General features: G+C 35.4%; 1 protein-coding gene across 1 annotated transcript in view; it reads left to right on the top strand.

Annotated features, from left to right (window-relative positions):
• The window catches only part of ELP4 (elongator acetyltransferase complex subunit 4), a gene marked incomplete at both ends in the record, with an annotated part of 156,938 nt that overhangs the window by 64,086 nt on the left and 72,050 nt on the right, over positions 1-20,802 (top strand). Inside the window, 2 exons of the mRNA XM_082317305.1 lie at positions 7,111-7,219; positions 9,934-10,040. Of these exons, the coding sequence (XP_082173431.1) occupies positions 7,111-7,219; positions 9,934-10,040 (216 nt within the window). The remainder of the gene's footprint in view (positions 1-7,110; positions 7,220-9,933; positions 10,041-20,802) is intronic.

The raw sequence follows: 20,802 nt of genomic DNA, 5'->3' as shown, positions 1-20,802 counted from the left end.
TTTATATTTCAGAATCTTGCCACTTGATCACCAACATCAGTTAGAAGTTCCTTTTGATATTTGTGTACTATTAATTGAAATAATAGTGGAGGATATTTTTGGTCACCTGTGAATAAAATGCGATTCACTGTTTAAAGAATTAAAGTTGCAGCAGTAGTCAGCCTTTCTGAATTGGTAAGCGAACTGCAATGACTTTTTTTTCAGGCAAAATGGCAACAAAAGGAACTCCTAAACCTTTTTCTTATAATGAATAATTCCCAATGGAGTCATAGGATTTTAGTTAAGTCAGTTTGTCTGAAACACATTAATTTCAGCAGTTTTATTATGGCTCTTTGGTAATACGACTCTCATTCTTTCAGTCTACATTTGCATCTCTATTTTATACTACACTGTGACCAACTTGTAGCATTGAATATTTTATGCGTTTAATTTTGTAAACAAATCTGTTCAAATGGTCATTTCATTTCTGCTATAATTAAAGACAAATAATAACATAAAGTTTTCCATATATATGCTTTTATAACAATGAGACAATCTCATTAATAAGGACCAGATACTGTTCAGGGGAAATGCTGGGCTCATCTCAGTCCAGATCTTGAACTAATTTCTTCCCAGCTCCTCACCCTTCACTGAAGAAGGGCTCAATCAGGCATATTTCATCTACCCACTGCAGCAGGACTCATGCAAGAGCCCTGCACCCCAGAACCATGCATAGTCACATGCAGCCTGTGCTTTCAGCTACTGAATGCTAAGGAAATAGTCAGAAGAGAAAAGCACTGAACATGGATTCAGCTCAAAAAGGGTCACCCTTTAATACCCTGTACATCTGTCACCTCTTTTAGCCAGATAATAATGGGATTTTCAGCACGCAGCTTTCTGGGCTTTGACTCCCACGTCATCTTCACGATACCACCAAGTATTTTCCTGGTACCCCAGAGCCATAGATATGCAGCCTCCTAAACCAAGCCTCAAATAGAAGGGGGCAGACAGGGCTTAAGCGAAAGGTTGAGTTCGGTTCCCAGCTCACTGTTGAGTGGCTTGTGACTTTGGACAACTCACATGACATCTTTGTGCTTGTTACATGACTTGTAAATGAGGAATGCAGCACTTGCCTGTCTTTTGTAAAGCAGTTGGAGATCAACAGATGGAAAGTTTGATTTAAACTACATAGTCTTTGTTCTCACTTTCATTTTTGTAGGCCTCAGAAGCAACTGTTATCGACTTGCTTGTTTTATCTGTATTGAGTCATCACTCATTTCACTGTTGGCCTTTAGGTCTTCCCTCCAATGGCAAAACAGACATACGTATTTTTTATTTTGTAGGGTGCCAAGGTTTGCTGGCATTAGATTCTTTTATAGCTCAAGTACTAGACAAGTCCAGGCTATCCATCTTCAGTGAAGATCCAAAGATTTTTTTTTTTTTTTTTTTTACTGTGTGATATTTAGTTTTTATTTCCTGGCTGATTATTTTTCCTGAAAATTTATCCATAATTTTTTCATTGGATACTATGTCGTCCACCTTCATCTGATACATTTGACAATAACATTGCAGAGTTCCCGTAGCAGTGACAGTGTTTTAGGTGTAAGATAAGGAAACCATGGCGCAAATGTTTTTAGTTTTTAAGAAACAAAAATACTAGTTCTAAATAGTTTCACAGTTGAAAGACTCTTGAGTTTATATAGACTATCAAGACAAACATTATTAAAAGCAACTGTAAGAGAACAACCAAGATCTTGAATTAATACATCGTGTAACATATTGGCCAACAGATGCTTTGTTACTCCCTCCCCGTTTTTACGAGTACGTTGCATCTAATTACCTGCTCATGTCTTCACTACATGTCCTTTCTCTGCTTCTGTAACTTGTATAAAATTATTCAAAGATACTATTCATTGCTTGAAATTAGCTACTGTAATACAGTGCACATGTAAACAAATCAACCAAAATCAATGCTTCTGTGATTTCAGCCATATGAGTGGATATTTCTACTTAAGTTCTATTATAGTCAGTAAGGTTCTTCAAAGGTAAAAGAAGATGCCTAATCAGAGTCCCTAAATGTGGATTTCTCATCACTGAAGGCATTGTAGTTTGTAGAAAATCCTTGAAGTTTATTTCTAGGATATCTGTCTTCCAGCAAAGACATCATGCTTGTATTAGTTTTCTTGTGATATTGATACAGATTTCTACATACCAAAATTTATTAATGTACTGTTGGTCATCTTGTATTTCAGTGGTCTGAGTGTACATTCATTCTAGAGCCAGAAGTGAAAGTTCAGTTAGTAGATTTGGTGTGTGCAAGCGCTGAGAACAGTGCTAATCAACTTGGAGTCAGAATAAGTATAGAATTTTATACTTTACAGTCTTTGTTAATTACTGATATAACACTTTTTGGCAGAGCAGTTATTAATCTCTTATTTTCGGGAGTTGTGAATAATGAAAAAGTGTGCAAACTGTAGCTCTCTATAAAACTAGTACACGGGCCTAATATCTAACTTCTTTTACCAAAGTAAAATGTATGGGTAATTCTGTGATTTTCTGAGCAGTAATTACTAACAAATGGTGATAAATATTTAAGCCATGTTTCTTAATATTAATAATTTATCTTTTCAATTTAAAATCCTTTGGAGATTAAGTAGTAATGACAAGTGGTAAATATTTGTATATTGTGAAGTCGTTACCACATCATTGTGTGATAACCTCTCAGAAAATATCAAGAATTATTTAATCTATTGAATATCCAGCCAGTGTTTCATTATAGTCCAATGTGGCTGCCTACGTTATAGCACTAAGCTTACTTCGGCTTTATGACAGAATGTAACAGAAACAAAAAAGGCACAACCAATTTTTGAGCTTTTTTTGAAAATTCACGCACCAAAATTTGCTTTAAGTACATAAGGTTCCTATTACTTTGCATGAAGTTACTTGCTTGCTGTGTATTATTGAGACCTTCTTTCAAATGAAGTGTCAGGATTACTGGACTCACCTGTTGGTAACAACAGAAATTGTTGTCTACAATTACAGTTTTACCTGGACGTGGAGGGAGTATCTGAATTCATCTTCAAATTCTGTGCTGTCATACAGATGAATGTATGCAACTCACTGTTTAAACTGGTTTTGTCCCAGTGCTAGCAGTCATTTGTAAGTAGTTTTTTAGGTAATGAAACCCATTTTAGGATTCAGTATATTAACTCTTAATTAAATGTTTTAAAATAAAATCAGTGATGGGATTCGATTACCGGAATGTAAAGGTAGAGAAGTCAAATATAGCCCTCTACCAAAATATAGACCTAATGTCTCTTTGAAAAGATATTAAAATACCTTATTTTCAATTCAATATATAAATCAGTATTAAAATTACATTAATGTATTGATCAGAATAGAAATGCAAATATATGAAGCCCATGTGATTCAAGAGCTTAATGCATTTATACAGGTGCCAGTTAGATCTCATTGTAGATCTTTAACATGAGTCTCTTATTGTCCTTTTAAATTTTGAGATTGTTTATAAGTACTATGTAGAAAAGTTGAAGCCGTTCCAAGAAAATTTTCCATTCTTTGACTTTTCTTTACTTAATGCAGCACGAGGACTGAGAATTTAAATATTTTTATTGCGTAAATTTTGTGAGGTTTTTAATATCTTTAGAAAGTGACAAAATAAAAATGGGAGGACATATCTCTGGGTGTTAGAAAAATTTTGACAGGAAATCAGAGGAGATCTAGAAATTAGAGCAGAGTAGAAAAGACAGATTTTTTTTTCCTAATGTGAAATCCAGATGAACCAAGATTGATTTGATTAATAGTAGTACTGATAAAATTGTGGTACATTAAGAACTCAATCCAGTAGAAACACCCAGTATTAATTTCAGTACGTAAGTTTGAGCATACAGGCTATACATATATTTGTGCTGGTAGAATACCATGCTTTATACTCAGACACAGAAGATGATACATTTTGAACTGCTTTATTTGTAAATACGTATTTTTAAACACACACAAGTCATTACTCAAAACTATGTAGATTCTGCAAATAAATTAGTAGGACAAAGCAATCTTTTTCCATAATTGCGTTTCCCAAAAGCTGGTTAAACACATATGTATAGTTCCCATTTACATATGCAACTAGCTACATGGATTTCCTTGAGACACTGTTTTGAAACTACACTTTGGTTGAGCCCAAATATTGCACGTTAGCACTTAAAAGAAAATGTCTGTCTAAAACAGTGAGCACAAAGTAAGATATAGAATGGATGCCCAGCCCAGCCTGCACAACAGGGTTGCTACCATGTTGTTAGAATAATTACATTTTGGCTGAACTAACTAATTTAGAAAAACTGCAGTACATCTAGCAAGACTGAAAACTTTCCAGGACTGGGTTGGGGTTTTTTTTATTTTTTAGTGCAATTTAAAACAATACCTCTTCTAGCTGCCAACAAACTCTTTCCCTGAATCTCCCCATTCCTGGCTCCCCTCCTAACCATGTCCTGGCTCACCTCCAGAGCTGCCAAGTTTATGCCAGAAGCAGGAGGTAGATTTGTATGGGGCTGGAGGAAGATCTGGAGCTCTGTTAAATTTTCGAGCCCAGATGGGGCAACATGATTTGTGTGTTTATGTCAGTATGCCATACATCACAACTATCTGTGTGCTGACGTCAGCTTTGATTGGACATTAATGTGCTGAACACTGCAAACTAGAAAATACATGATAGATACAGATCTATGGCAACAATGCCACATAAGCAAATGTCTTTTTGGTGTGGCGATTCACTGTGCAAAATATTTCCCAAGATACACTGCATTAAGCCAGGAGAATATTTTGATACTCTTTAAAAACAAAATCAACATGGGCAAACAGACTACAATTTAAGAAAGCAAACCTGTTCAGAAGAAGAGCTGAAATCAACAATGTATTGAAGTATGTATCATTAGGCAAATATTGAATTGCTATCCCTCACTTTAATCTTTCCAGAATTAAGACCAAATAGGAAAGATGCTATTCTTATGATTTACAGAACTGTTAATGATGAAGATACCTTGCTGATGGTTGAGCATCTTTCTATCCACAGTTTTTGTAACCCATTGTTATCAAAACCAGCAAGCAAAAACGTTAAGGGACAGCAAACGTTTTTTTCAAATGGTAGATTATTTTCTCTATGCCAAGAGTCTAGTTTAGCTTCCAGAAATCATCAGTGTTTATTTATTTATGTAACAATTTTGTATTTCTTGCTTATACAAATAACACCCAGCAGCCTGGCAAAAAGAACTGGCAAAATACGGTAATTTCTGGTCTGTGGATTTATAGAGGTCACTGGCTACTTTAGATTTATATTTATACCATCTTTATGTGATTGCCCCTGTAGAATAACATGACCAAAAGTTTCCATTAAAATATAGTGTACTGTCTCTCTCTTCCTAGAAGAGGAAATAATTTGCAAGTCAGCTTTAATATTTCAGGGGTGGATATAATAACGAAGTTTAAGGATTGATGTGTAGGCAGTGGTCTTTTACCTCACATCTCTTCTGTTATTCCTCAGAAAGGAAATTCTGCAGTATAACACTGTTTTATCATTATCCATCATTAGATTTGTAGGTAAAATTGAAGTTCCCCGATTCCATGGGGATAGATCATTTTGGCCTGTGCGCAAGTAGCGGCTTTGAAAAGAGACCAGTCCGCAGGATTTAATGCCATCTGGCCCATAAGGTGGGGAAGGGAGGGGGTGTAAAGGTGCCATGGGATCGGTGGATTTAGGCCTTGTAACCTGAGCAGATTGGGCTGTGCAGGACAGGCCACAAGTTACTTTATGTAGCAGTCAAAAAACAGAATTCAGATTATTCTTTGATGGGAGTAGGAAATGTTCACCTTTCACGTCTGCTTTGTAGGCTTCTCTGTGGCTAGGAAATACGCTGTTATTGAAATGTGGGTTCATGAAAGCAATTGGTGTATTGATCACCATTTTAAAAAACCTGTATGTCAGTACAATACATAGACTTTTCTAACGTATCTAGGGATGTTTCCCTTCTCTCTGCTCCTAATTACTTTATAAATTGTTATTCTCAAATAGTTTACCAGTATTTAAATTGACCTTTCATAATAAGCATTGGCCATATAGTTTATGAAAGAAGTGCAGAATCTAAAAAATGCTTTAAAATTAATAAAAAATACAAAACTGTAATTTGGAGCTACAGAACTAATTCTTTATACTTGGAATGGGTATTTTGAGGTGATTGGTCTTGATACCCCTGAAGGTATGATGGATATAGCACCTACAGCCATCAAGAACAAGAGTATACTGGCTGTCCAGACACCTTTAAGATAACTACTTCTTATCTTGAAATATTTTGCTTTTTAGCACAGATTTGTCTTTTTTTTTTTTCCTCATTAAATACTGACATCATCAAAGCATTTAAGAACATTTTATCCTGCGTTACCTCTGAAGATCTCTGTTGTGACCTTTGAATGTTGCTTTCTGCTATATAAAATTAAGTAAAGAAAACTATGTGGAAAACAGCCATTGTTGTGCAAGACGTAAGGCATCACTTATAAATCACGAATATATTGAGAAATGGTAATGCAACTTGAAGCTTTAGATTCAGATGTTGTGTAGAGAGGAACTTTTAGAAAGAAAAATACTGGAGAAAATGCTTTGGTTTTCCATGTTGTTTGACTGATGACCAAAATGAATAATCATGTGGGTTGTGCTTGCTCGAAATATTCGAGGTGGTATGCCTAAGCATATTAAAAAACAAGGTTTTCAGAACACAAAGAAAAGCTGGGCGTCTGACGCATAGTAGAAGTCAATGAGAGGTGCTTAACTGCCACATAGCTTGTAAAGATCTCTGATGTGAGCAAATGCTTGTTATGAAGATTTAGGAAAATATGGATTTAGTGCTGAGTTAGCCCTTTTATGGTTTCTGCTTGTCAAATGTATGTTTTCCTTAGACAAATTTTGAGTCTCTTTTTTTTTAAAGAAAAAAGCCCTCTAATGTAATTTCTAAGTATTGATGACCTATTTTTTCCCCACAGTTTGTCATTGAGAAGACCAAGGCTTACTCTATGAACATTAATTACCTTTTTCATCACATAGGATGTGTATTTTGTTTCCATGTCTTACAGAATAAAGCAATTATGGAACGTGTAACAAACTTGTCAGATATGGTAGTTGGTCTTGAATCATTTATTGGCTCTGAGAGAGAAACCAATCCATTATACAAGGATTACCACGGTAAGTTCCGTCTTTAGCAATGCAAAAAGTCTGCCCTGAGTGTTTCTAGGGCACTTAGCGGCTTACCCTCCAATTGGGTATCTGCTATAAAGTAGCGTTTGATTTCATTTTAGAATATACCTTTTAAATGTTTCTCCTTGCTAACCAGTCTTGAGTTAGGAAAATTTTCAGTAAAGTGCATTAAGGCTGCAAAGGAAACATGGCAACTCCTTGCATGTTGTCAAGCCGTATTACTGAGGCATGGTTCAATCAGATGTACATCTCAACAGGCAGGCTTTGGGGAATTCACATGCAGAGGAGGCTTGGCAATCATCTGACCAGCGAGCTGAACTTGTCATGAAATCAATACTTTTGATCTGCCAAGTTTTAAATAGAGAACACGGAAAAACGTATATTATATTAAGGTGAATAAACTGCTAAATGATGTGCTATATAAACTTTATTTAAAAATAGTGTTCTATTTTTCAGCTTTAAGTTACAGCACTTATGCATTTAAAGAAACGAATGTGGATATCTGTGGCATGTAAAATATGAAATTAATTCTGGTAAAAAGTCATGTAGCCTTTCAAGTGATTAATCTTCAAAATGTGTAATGGTGTTTAATCTTGCATTTTGTTTCCCAGAGATTTTGTTAGCTGTTGCAGCAGAACTATTTAAATTTTAAAAGATCAGATTAGAAGTTATGCATAGCCAAAGCAGTGAATAACAAACAGTTTTAGCTAATCTGGAGCGGTGCTCTGAGTGTGCATAAATTACAGCTATTATTATTGTGATACTACTGTAGTTCCATGGAAACCTTCAGTTGAAAGTAAACTGCTTATCCAAAACCTGCTGTAAACATGTGAGAATGTGGCAGTGTTTTCCATAGCAGAATATATAGCAAAAGAAGCAAAGATGGTGTTGAGACACCACTGTGTGTATGCAGGCTGTAATTAATAAATCAGAGAAAAATCTTTTTGACTGGGAAAATAGTGCACATTTCATTATCTGGAAAAAGGTGAATGAAAAAGAAACCGTGAACAAAAGCTAGAATAATTTGCCTAATTATTTTTCCAACTGTATAATTGTGATGTGGCATTTGTTTATGCTAACATAATTCTGTCAATTTGATACTCCTTTTCTCAGTAGTGAAGAGATCCTTTAAGACAATGTGTGTTTTAGCAGTTATTTCCTGGTTTCCTGTAAAAATGTATGCTAAATCATTTTTGGTACTACTTAATAAAAATTAAATGCCAATATACATAGTTTTTGAGGCTTAGGCAACCTTAATTTAACATTCTAAAACCAGGTATTTTTAACGGTTTTAACTTCGTGGATTCTTTTTGCTTAAGAATATATTTTAAGATGATTTATTTACTGCAGATGATGGAACATTTTGACATTACTCAGGAGAAGTTTGATTAAATCATTGCATTATTTAATGAATCCAGCATCAATAATTCTGTTAAGCTGCCTGCAAATTTAAATGATTGAAAAGTCAACAAAATAACAAAAGAATGATACAGATGATCCTTAAGTAAAATTTTTAGAATACTGTACATAAGCAACCCTGTGTTATACCTGCTGTTCCTATATATAATAATTATATTTTGAACTCAAAAGCCAAACAAATAATTCTTATATGTCACCAGACTGGAGGCAGGGATAGAAGGTTTCAAAATGTAAAAAGATTTTTCTAATATTATTGAGAATTTTTGCAATTAATACCCATAAAAATTATGCTTTTTAAAGTATTTCAATTCTAGGAAACTTTCTTCCCTTATTCTTCCTTCTAAAAAAATAAATAAAACCCTGAAAAAATACTTGCCTTATTTTAAATTAGGGGTTGAGTGTTTGGGGTTTTTCTCACAGCTGCCGTTTGCAAGTAAGATGTCTTTTCTAAATGTTCAGTATTTCCATTTAGACGCTGGCTTTATGAATAGCAAATATAGGCCAGTAATTGAGAAGCCCTGTAGAATTTTCTTGGTTTTCAGATGTAGAAAATCACCCTTAGGTTGTTCAGAAACTATATTAGGCTGCACAAAAAACCATCCAGCGTCCTTGTCAGAAAAAATCAGCTTGACTTGCAGCTGACAGAATGCAGAGCTTGCAGTGCACCTAGTACTGTTAAAAACATCTGAACAGCTATTTAAGCCTCCTGCATGAAGAAAACATATTTCTCCTAGGATGGCATAGGGGTTAAAATGTATTGAAAAGCATGATCTAAATTGGTGTTTCCCGGAAACTTTTTTAAAGTCATTTTCAGGGCGCAAAACAAAGTACTTCTCATTAGAGCTTCAGTGGTTATCAGTAACCCATAAGCCTTGTTTTGCTGGCTGCTTACTGGTGCATTTAATAAAATAAAGATCACTCAGTGGTGCCGTGGGCAGCATGCAAGGTGATAGCCATATTTGCTTACTGTAAATACAAGAGAAAATCACACACAAACCGGCTGTAGTTTTGACAAGTATTAAGATCCCTCTTTACATCTGTACTTCTGTACCAAAGTGCAATTAGTTTTCCTCGCACAAGGATTTCTGTTTATCTTATTCTGCTTGATTACTTGAGTATAATCGCACCGTTTGCTTCATTGCTCCTGGTAGTAAGCTCCAGTTTAAAAAGGGGAGGATGAGTGTGTGTAAATATACAGAATTCTGCGGTAAGACTCTAATTTATGCATCTGGATGACAGCATTTCTTAATTTTTTTCCCTCCTTTACTCTTTCTTTCCACAAGGTTTGGTTCATGTACATCAGATTCCTCGGCTTAATAGCTTGATCTGTGATGTGTCAGACACGAAGGACCTTGCTTTTAGATTAAAAAGGAAGCTGTTCACCATTGAGGTAAGAGAAACAGTTTTGTTTCACTATTTAGAACCCAAAAGATGGAGCTAATCCCATCTCTTATGTTTCATTTTGTGAAATACATAAAATATGCATCAGATGTTGTAAATTCATTTCATTCGGGTTTTGCTGTTCAGAACGGTTTTATAAAATACTGTAATATGCCTTCTAATTAAAAATGTCTCATTTGCTGCACTAAATCGGTCCGTTATAAATAGTTTATTTTGGTTTAAAATGTACATAGAAAGTAGGCCACAACCTTCAATAACAAAGCATGACATGTTTCTAAGGATGTCAGGAGCATATTTAATTAAATGTTAATGACTTGCTCTTACTTGTGTTAGTGGGTGGGAAAGTAGCTACATGTTATTACCCCAGTAGAGGGATTTTAATGTATAATGCTGCCTAAAATTGTGTGTGGTATGAGGGATAAGTGTCCTTATCAGTATTCAGAAACCATTTTCTTTGCATTACTGAAATCACCTTTCGCTCTTTTATGTCATTTTAAACACAGTATCATTTACACTAATGTCCTTAAGTAAATTTCCTACTAAATTTAAACTTTTTTCTGTGACCTTTATGCAGACAGTCCTGATAGAAGGCAGTAATACAAAAGATGTATTTCATTTTAATCTTGCTAAAGAGCAAATGAACATAGCACTATTAAGCAATTAGAGCTGATGTATTTATTAACCAAGTAATGCTTAGAGATGGAAGATGGCTTTCAGGGTGATGTGATAGTCATCGGTACAGTCTGCGCAAATTTTTTTTAACAAAGACATAAAACAGCCAAGCATCCCTGACAAACCATTTTGTTTAATCTCTTTTCAAATGAAAAGCTCTTAAGCAGGCCACTTGTCTTAACTGCTTGAAACCATAAAAAGAGAGAATTGCCACCAATAAATTAGCATATTTTTTACTCCATCACCAAATGATGGTCAATGTGGCTTGGCACTGCTTTGGTGTTTGGGACTTCACCCTTAAGTGACCACTTTGGCCCTTATTTGACCCTCTGCCCTTTTTAGCTGGCCACTTGATAAGGTAACTTAAGGGTTCTCCCTCTTCACTGCCCCCTCCCCTTCACAATTGCAAGTAGCCCTAACCTATAAATCATTGAAAGGGCCCTATCAAGTGACAAATTAAGGTGCCCTCCTCCTAATTAATGGTCATCAATGTCTTTAATTATCTAATCCTATTGAGAGTAGTTAATAGTTAATCAGGCAGCCAGTTCTTCACGCAGGTCATCTCTGCATGAGTGCTAGAAGTTTCTCAACTAGAGGTATCCTCTTCAGAAGCCACTTAAAGGCAAATATGTGAAGGAGGACTTTTTTCCCCCAAGACATTCCTTTATAACATTTCTCACTTTCCAGAGAATGCGGTTAGTGAAACCAGGCGTTGTGAGGTATTAAACCATTTTAACAACCACTTTTGAGCGGTACATTAGAAACAAAAACCTTAATAGTCTGTGTTTGGTTTTAAAATACAAATGTTCTTACTGTTTTCAGAAGTGCAGAGAAGCGTGCACTCTCATTTCACAGTGTAGTAAATTCTCATTTATTATAGCTATGATTTAGAATATTGGCGAGTTTTTTCCTCACTATGAATCCTGACGCAGAATATAATTTTTTCTGTCAGCCGCATTTGGGATTCTAATTTGTAATGTAATTTGGAAGGGTAAAGAAAAACCTTAGCAGGAGGCTCTGTAAAAAGAATTGAATTAGCCAGGGAGCAGAAGCGTTGGAAACAGGGGTGTGACGGAACTCTTGAAACAACCTGTTGCCCTAGACATGTGTAGATGACCCCCTTGTATAATTTCTCCCTTCATTGCTCAGCTGCAGCCCCTTTTGAATAACTTCAGGTTTTGTTAGAGATATGCTTTCTATAAGCTGAACTGACACAAACTAGCCCTTTTTGAACATGTCAGATCACTGTCCTACTGTGATCTTCCTGTACACATTTCACTGATCTATAATACATATGTTTTTCTTCCTCATACTATTAGGGGAGGCAGACTACAGCTAGGCTGACTAAAGCAATGAGGTCAATAAGAAAATGGGAGCAGGGGAAAATTGAATTAAGAAGGGATGTGAATACAGTCTTCTAAAGTGGGTTTCTGCAGTTAGAATGTGATGAGTCAGCAGTCAGTTTTGGTTCTGGTGGTAAAAACATAAAGCAGCACAACAGTGCGTCACAAGCAACAGTGTGCTTTATACAAAGTACAACTAAGTTTATGACTTCTTTAGTATGTAGCTTAAATGTGAAACGAAAATATATTTTGAGTATGTTACAGTTTTTGGAAAGCTTCTGCTTAGTTATATACACAATTTAGGGTAAAAATACTTCTACTTGAAATGCCACTTTAAAATCAAATTACATAAGAAAAGTTAGAAATACGCAATCTATGATTTATAGCAAAATTTCTCCAAAAAGGGTGTTCATCATTAGACCATTCTTTTTTTCCAGTTTAAAATAAGAGCATGGGACATGGATTGTCTCATCTCTGGATTGCTTACCACTGAAATAACTCTTTAGGGTTTGGCCCTCATCAGTAAAAAACCTTAAATGTCAAATCCATTTTATTAGATTGCAGTTTTATGGGAGGGACTCCGCCTCTTTATAGTCTGAAGAATCATTTAACTGTTTCAGTTTTTCTTGTATCTTCTTCGTCAAAATAAGATTGACTGAAATGTATTCTAAAAGGATTGTTTTTAAATTCAGGATGAAAATGTTTTTTAATTAATATTTATGAGTGTTCATTTTCCATTTGTAAATTATGAGGTAGACCCTTTCCAGGAAAACTCACATGTTTATGGTAAAAGGTGCAGTAGCTATATCAAGCTTTCCCAAATCTTCACACGTTAGTTACTAGAAATATATTATTATATGCAATATTATCAGAGATCTCTCTTATGTGCATACCACTTTAAAGGACACAATTTTGAAGTTAGCCTGTCTAATCCTATTTCTTCCCACTTTGGAATCTTAATTAGAAGGAGATAAAAACCATCATTTGACTAAATTATTGTCTTGAATCTGTAGCAAAAGGTATAATCCGCAATTGGGCCAATTAGTGTACCCCATAGTTAGCTATGCTGAGGCAGGAAACTTGATTAGATCTGACACCAGCCTAGTTCCCACTGTTGTTTTGCCAGGTATGATGGTCAGACTTCAAAGGGCTTGAGGCATCAGCAGGGCAAGGTTTGGAGGCCAGCTTAGGTCCGGTCGTTAATCTCTCTGCTAAAACCACAGCAGCCCTCGCACAAAACAAGCTTACACGACACAATCATGCGGTATTAAAGTTTGGGTTGAGTCATGCCAATTTGCCTTTGATTTTCTGATGATTGACTAAAAGATGGCTACATGACTAGACACATACTGAAAGTTTACTGATTAGGTAAGTTCCCCAAATATTTGAAATATTTTTTGATTTCTCAGTTAAATGATATGACACCTTCATCTTAATGAAACTTTTAAGCAGAATTGTTCTTGAAGTACTTTTTGCTTTGTTTGTAGCTCTGAATGTAACTTTTATCAACATTTGATAAATTTTGTAGGAACATTATATTCATAGTTTTATTTGATAGAACTTTATCTCTGTTGTTCCAAAGCCTCCTGTGTCAAAACTAAAGGAATCTGTGCCTAAATTTGATTTTTTTCCCTCCTCGTAATTTCTAAGGAAACATTGCTTGACTTTGTTATTTAGGTGCATTCACAATTACTTGCAAAAAGGGAATTTCCTCTTAATTATTTTCCACCTCACCATTGAGTAAAGCGCTCTTCCACGGCTGTGATTACATAAGTGTTCCTTTCTTTTGCAGTCTGATTTGTTGAAATATTGCAGTAACAGTGACATGTTTCCATTCTGAGAAAAGCCTAAGGCTGCTTTAGTATTATTCCAAATGATTGAAATTGCCATCTTGCTGACTTTCCCTTGGGCAGCTTAAGGCCTGTTTACTTTTGTATTTGTTTCACATGTTCCCTCTGAGTTTGGCTGGCAGGACATCATTACCTGGTTTGACAAGACAGTTGGAGAAGATTCATATTTGATTAACTCCCTTTGTTACTGACTGGTCAACATAAACCTCTGAAATTATGTATTTAAAGTTAAAACTTTTGATAAATTCAGATAAATGTTTGCAAATAGGAAAGTTTGTAAGTTTTTTTTTTAATTCCCTAGTTCTGCTTTGCTGCTGATTTTTTAAGTCTTCAGGTAGCAGTCGGTTGTTAATAGTATAGAGAATAAGCTTCTTCCTACAAGTAGTATAATATAGTTTGTCTAATAAATAGTTGTTGTGAATTTTTTTTTTTATTTTGGTCAATACTCAAGTAAGAGCCAGCTAATACGATTTTCTTTTCAATGGCTGTATAACACCTGTGCAAACCAGAATAACAATGTTTAAAAGACGGCTCAGTGTCACATAGACAAGAAGCCAAATGTCATATGCTATATAAAGAATTGCCACACAGCAAAAATAAGTAAGTTTCCAGAGCTTAATGTGTGAGTTCAGGAGATTCTTTTCTGAGAGGTGTTTCCTAACAGGAGAAGAAAGTCAGAATTAGAGGAGTTCTGTGGCAGGAAAGTTGCTGGTTTCTCAGTGGCAGGCAGATACAATATGGTACTATGGAGCACTCTGCAGTGCGTTTTTCCTGGTGGTAATTACCAGAGTAAAAGGTTATGTCTTTGGAAGGAAACATAATCGCAAAAACCAGCAGTTGAGTCTATACAGAATTTAAAATAAATGTATGATTCTGAAGGCATTAAAATAATGTCCTTTCTTCATCTATCAATAAACAACTACAAGAAAATTAATGCTAAGCAAGATTAGCAATTAAATCTAGCTTAGCAAACTAAGACAGATTTAATTGCAACTCCAGATATTCACGTGTATGTTATGTGTCCAACATTGGCATTTGGAAGAGGACTTAAAACTCTTTTCTTTTAAGATGGTGAATTTGGCAATTAAAAACAGGAAATATATCTTAGGTAGCTTCCGTCTGAAATCCCCGTGTTTCTACTTTTTTTTTTTTTTTCTTTCATTCTTTGCCTTTTCATTGCTTATTTTATACACACTATACCATGGTAAACTTCTTATTTGCAAAGGAGAAGCGCAGTTAGCCACTGCTACAGATTATTTACCAAAACATGTGGGTAAGACCAAGTCAGAACTGATGTCTGCAGGGCTTCGGTGTGGTATTGGCATAGCACAAGTTTGGTCCTAAGTGACTCAGGAGATGGTGATGTCACGGAGTGCCAGAACTCTGCTCCCGGAAACTTTTTGTAATTATTCATTACACGCATCAAGAACAGGTATGGACATAATGGTTTAGGGTTATTTGTGAGCTGTTTCTTCTGGAGGAGCAAATTAACTCTGTCACCAGTACATATGGAATCAGCGTATATTTAAAATACACACACCTGCCATCCCAGCCTCTGTATCAGCGAGAATTAGAAAGCATCCACTACACCTCTAATAGCATCACTTCTTACAGACTTCTTCCAACAAAATTTGAAGCAGCCTTCATTAATGACTCACCCTAATCCTGATTATATTTCACTGATGTTTATAAAGTTGAGTCATTTTGTAACTAGACAAATGCATTAATGAACAATTAGGCAATATTTTTAACAAAAAGAATCTGTGAGCCTGAGCGCTGACCAAAGGCAAAACATTGGTTTATTAGAAATTTAAGTAAGGTGATAGTCCTATAGCAATTGGTCAGTAAAATACAGAAATGAATTCTTGTTTGCCGAGCCAAAGTTCACACAATGTAACGCCAAAGCTAATATACGCTACACGATACGTGTTTTAATACCGGGAGCTTAGTCAATATACCTTCGTATATAGATAAAAGCAACTCTCTTATTTTAAGATCGTGCATTGGTGACATTACAAGACTTGACCCCATGTGAGGGCCTCATAACCTCAAAATGGAACCTGCTTTTACCAAGCCAGAGGGTAACATGGTTGTGACTGCCTGACTGCCCAGTGCCTGGAGCATGGATGAAACTTTACAGGTATTCCTGGTTCTGAGGTGAGGTGGAACTTCTCTGAAGTGTTACAGAAAGTGTATTTCTTTAATTTTCTAATGTAACAAAATCTTTGGGGCCTCTCGTCCCCATGTATTTGAGAACACAAGTACCCTTGGGGCTTACATGGAAAACTCTCCTCAGCCTGCCTTGAGCAGATAGCACCATACCTGGAAAACTCTAGTACTGGGTGCTCCACTTCAGCTCAGGGACTCAAATGCAGGGAACTCTGCATATAAAACTAAACTTTCCTACAGAGAGAGGTAAAACATTGTAATTAAATTTAGCTGAAATTTATGCCAGTCAAACCACTGTTGCATTGATTTTTCCTGTCCATTTTCCCTATGATATTAATGAAGACATTACCACTGGCTTATTTAAACATCGATCAAAAGATGGTAATTATAATACCATAACATTTTCTTAATCTAAAATTAATAATACTGCAAAAAGATTCTCCTGCAAAACTAATTCTGTCATAATTCCAAGCCCCATTCTGCATTATTTCATCTAGTAGCCAGTTCAGGTTCTCTTTACCTGGTATGGTGTACTTCACTGAATTGTTTTGTCAGATGCTGTCAAGCCAACCTACCATTGTTAAAGAAAATCAAACTAAATCATTTTGGCATGAGCCTTCCAGGAATAAGGCACAGAATATGAAGGGTTTGATGAAATCAAGGATTTGATTTCAATATTGTAAAAGACTGCCTGTCAAAAATGTATTACATTCTTTCAAACAATTTTGAATAAATAAGCGTGTTTAAAATTGTGACAGTACAATTTAGATAAAGTTTTGGGAGAGATTTTTAAATTATAATAACTTGAGGTAAAACAATACTTGGAGTGCTCCTACTTAAAAAGAAAAAACCCTCTGAATGCTAATGATACATAGAACTGAAATCAAGTAATAAGTTTTATGCGATATATGGAATTTCAGAACACTTGTATCTTGTGATCACGTGGAAAAATTTAATTAGAAAATATCACCTTCTTATTGTGTAATAAGGAATAATGTAAATTAAATTATTTCGATATTCTGAACTTGAATACAGGAAGGTACCGTTAACTTTTAGATTGCGTATAAGGATTTGTAATATCCTGAAATTTATTTCATAATTAATTTTGGTTTATGGGTTGTTTGACATTATACAAGTATAACATGAGGGCTCCATTCAATTTTTCAAAACTTTAACACTTATAATACAGTGCATCTGCTGTTCCTTGTCAGTAAACAGAATTCATATATATTTTTATTTAAACAAATAATTATGTTGTTTAGAAATATTTATACCATAATTGTGTTGTCGCAATGGAAGAACATGCAACAAAGCCATTAATGCAATTAAAGGTCACTTGTGCATATTGTAATGGACTGCTCATTCACAGGATCTGTGTTAAGGGTTAGTGCTGCAGCATGAAATGGATTGGCCTTGTTCAGTCTGTAAATAAATGGGTCAACTTGTCTTGTATTTGCCAGACAAATAAAGCAGTTGACATATTCCCACTTTCTTAGTATTAGACGACAGGTAGGCCAAAGAGATCTTTCATAAAGATGTTGGTTGGTAAAGATTAAAAAACTCTCCATCTACAAGGATTATATTTTTCACTAAAGCTTTTTAGACAAAGGTCTGTGGGTATAAGTTAGAAAGATACTGATGGTGAGTTATTAAGAAGCAAAAAGAGTTAAGCACCATATTCATAGTAGTTCTCAGCAGGAGCTGAGTGCCACCTCCATTAAATGTTCTTTAAAATACCACCAAATTTTAATAAAGGTATGATATTTCATAATTGTATAATGTTCTTACTTTCAAATAAGAGTGAATTTAATCATGCCATTACACAATAAAACAGATGTCTGAATTGTATGTATCTCTGTAAATGCAGGAAAATAAAAATTAAAGCTTATAGGAAGTCACATTTCCTCAACCACAGGCCTGTATCATACATGAACCTTACTGAAATGCCCTGAAGTAGGAGTTTGGGGCTGTTACGGAAAAGTTGAGCATAGGATGACTTTGCATCTCCACATGGAAGATGGGCATCTATCTGGATCTTCTTGTCTCAGTACTGTTGGTTATGCTTTTGATCATTGATCTTTGGGTAGAAAGTGATTCAAGGTACTCTGTAAACTAGGAAACTGTAAGATAGCCCCATCAAAAACTTGGAAAGGGTTAAAATGTCATTTTGTAGGAAAACAGAGCAATGTTGCCAAATGTTTGCTATGACTAGTAACATGCTTAATCAAACAAATTCCAAAATGTTTTATTGTAATTTTGCAAAAATCAAGATGAAGTGTTAACATTTTCAGTCTTATGAAAATATTAGTGATTTGGGATGAACATAAGTCTGTAAGGAAACCACAAATTTATGACTTCTTTAAATTTTTCACCTCTACAACAATTGTTCCTTACCATTTTGCTGATCTATTTATTTTACTGATTCACAAAGAATATTACCCTTTACTGAACTGCTAACATACAGGAACATTTTTTTGTTTTATTTTTATTGAGGGCAAACAAGTCTTATTATTCTCAGTCTGAAAGACTTAACAAAAGTGCCAAAAAGAGACAGGAGAAAAAAATATACATAGACTGCAAAGTACTGTAGGTGAAGAAAAAAATGTTCTATAACCATTGTGCAAATACTACTTTCTGCTTTGGCCAAATTAGGGGGTATTATTTGTGACTGAATTTGTACATTTTATTTTGCTATTCCTGGCCAAGAGGAGTGTGCAAAAAGTAGATTGTCATAAGCAAAATGGCTGAGGATGACAGTGTCTAAGGCATAAATAAACTTAGGTTTTGGTCATGCCATCTTTATTGCTCTCTTTCTCATAGTTGTTTTAGTTGCATGTTTTGGTTTGTTTTTTTTTTTTAATTTGCTTTTTCTTGGTTGTATTAGATATGGTTTTCAGAGGATTCTGGTATCATGCGTAATGCAATTTAAAATTTCTCATTGCATGTTAAAACCCAACAGCTTTTGAAATACCAAGTGAGACTGTCTCCAAGCAGAAAAATATTATTTGTTGCATTTAAAGGGGTATTTCTGGCCAGCTTAATATTAATTTAATATTAACCCCCTTCAGAATAATAGTTTGAATTTGAATGGCATTACCAAGTAACAGTTCAGCTCCCTCTTTCCTCATTCCTTCCTTCCAAAGAAAGTGAGCAGTAATTGTATAGTGTACAATAACTAAAGCTTTGTATTGATGTCCATAAATACATAAATAAATAAAGTGAATTTGGGTGCCAACTTATACGAGCCATAGACTGCTTGACTTTCAGAAAAGAGCTGGTAGTGCTCACTGAAAATAATTCACTTTAAATGCCTCATTTCAGGTACTTAAGGTTTGAGAAACCTATGGTTTTTAGTTTATGAAAATCCTGTCTATGGGCTTTTCATCTTCTTTTGTCCTGCTTCAAGTCTGTTATAGCAAAAATTACTGAAGAATTTTCACTCTGACGTTCATAAAATTCATATGTTTACAAAACAGTTACCAAATGGTCTTACCTTTTTCTCATATTAAACCACTAATCTTTGGGCAGTATGTCTGCTTGAGTCATGTTTAAAAGTAAAAGCAGAAACCAAAAAAAAAAAGAACAGTTTATCACTTTTAAGTGGGAGGATGTGAGTATTGCTGCGCAAGAGAAATCAATTTCACCTTGCATCCAAAACAGTGCTTGTCTTTCTTAAAATAACCTGATTGCTTAATATTTAAAGTTTTAAGATCTTTAGTAATCTGTGCTAAGGAGCTGTACATTCACTTGTTCTGAAGAAGACAGGCTTTGTGTGACTTGCATATGAACGTTTGAGGTGGACGACTTGGCCATGGTAGCTGAGTCTTGAAGGGATTTCTGAAGTCTCCATGATATACCCAGAATATCTGCTGGGGGTTTGAATAGAACCTTAATGGTGTATTTGTAAGCAAAACATTTCACGTGTTTGGATAATAGCTGTACAGTGACCTGCCTTGTCATTGGGTAGGCTCCAGACTCTCCAGCTGGAGGAGTCGAGAACTGTGCAGTTGGCAAACAGGCTTGGGGTCTGTGAGTGGCAGAAAAACTTCAACAATGGCGGTCGCACTCCACTGTTCTCAGGCAAGGATTATATATAATCCAGTGTAGTTCTTGGACATACACCCTTACTTTCTTTTATTTATGAGCCAACACACAATTAGATGAACAAGAGGAAAAGTTTTGCTCGTGTACTGAGCGTCACTGGTGTTTCTTGCTTTTAAGGGCTTCTACGTGCAGCCTGCAGTTTGTATGGTTGCCTGCATATTGGTGGAACGTATAGCAGAATATGATGATTTAATACAATATTCACCACTTTTTATTTTAAATCATGTATCACATAAGAGTGGAAAAGATTAAACTAGGGAAGCCCTTGTCCTGGTATTTTTGTTGGCCTAAAGACATAGGTGTCCTGAATTCGCAGTGCTCGCTTGCAGATTGAGACTGGGAACCCAGCAGGGTGTGGTGAAGCTACAGTCTCGAGACTGACCAAGGAGAGTCTGCTCGTAGCTATAGCCACAGCTTGCACCTATCTTGATGTACAGTGTGTTTGTGATGTATAGAATAAACACATCCCTCAGCCGTTTGAGCTGCCATATGTTACTAACTGAGCAGCATTTTATTTTCAGCTCTTGTGGAGTTTTTTATCCATCGGTTGCACCTCTTCTCTCATTGATTTATTGGGGTTTCAGTAATGTGTTGCTTAATCAGTAAACACTGT

Source organism: Platalea leucorodia (genome assembly GCF_965183815.1).
Source record: "Platalea leucorodia genome assembly, chromosome: 7".
Lineage (NCBI taxonomy): Eukaryota > Metazoa > Chordata > Aves > Pelecaniformes > Threskiornithidae > Platalea > Platalea leucorodia.
Note: the sequence above shows the minus strand (reverse complement) of the source record. Positions and strands in the feature narration are given on the sequence as shown.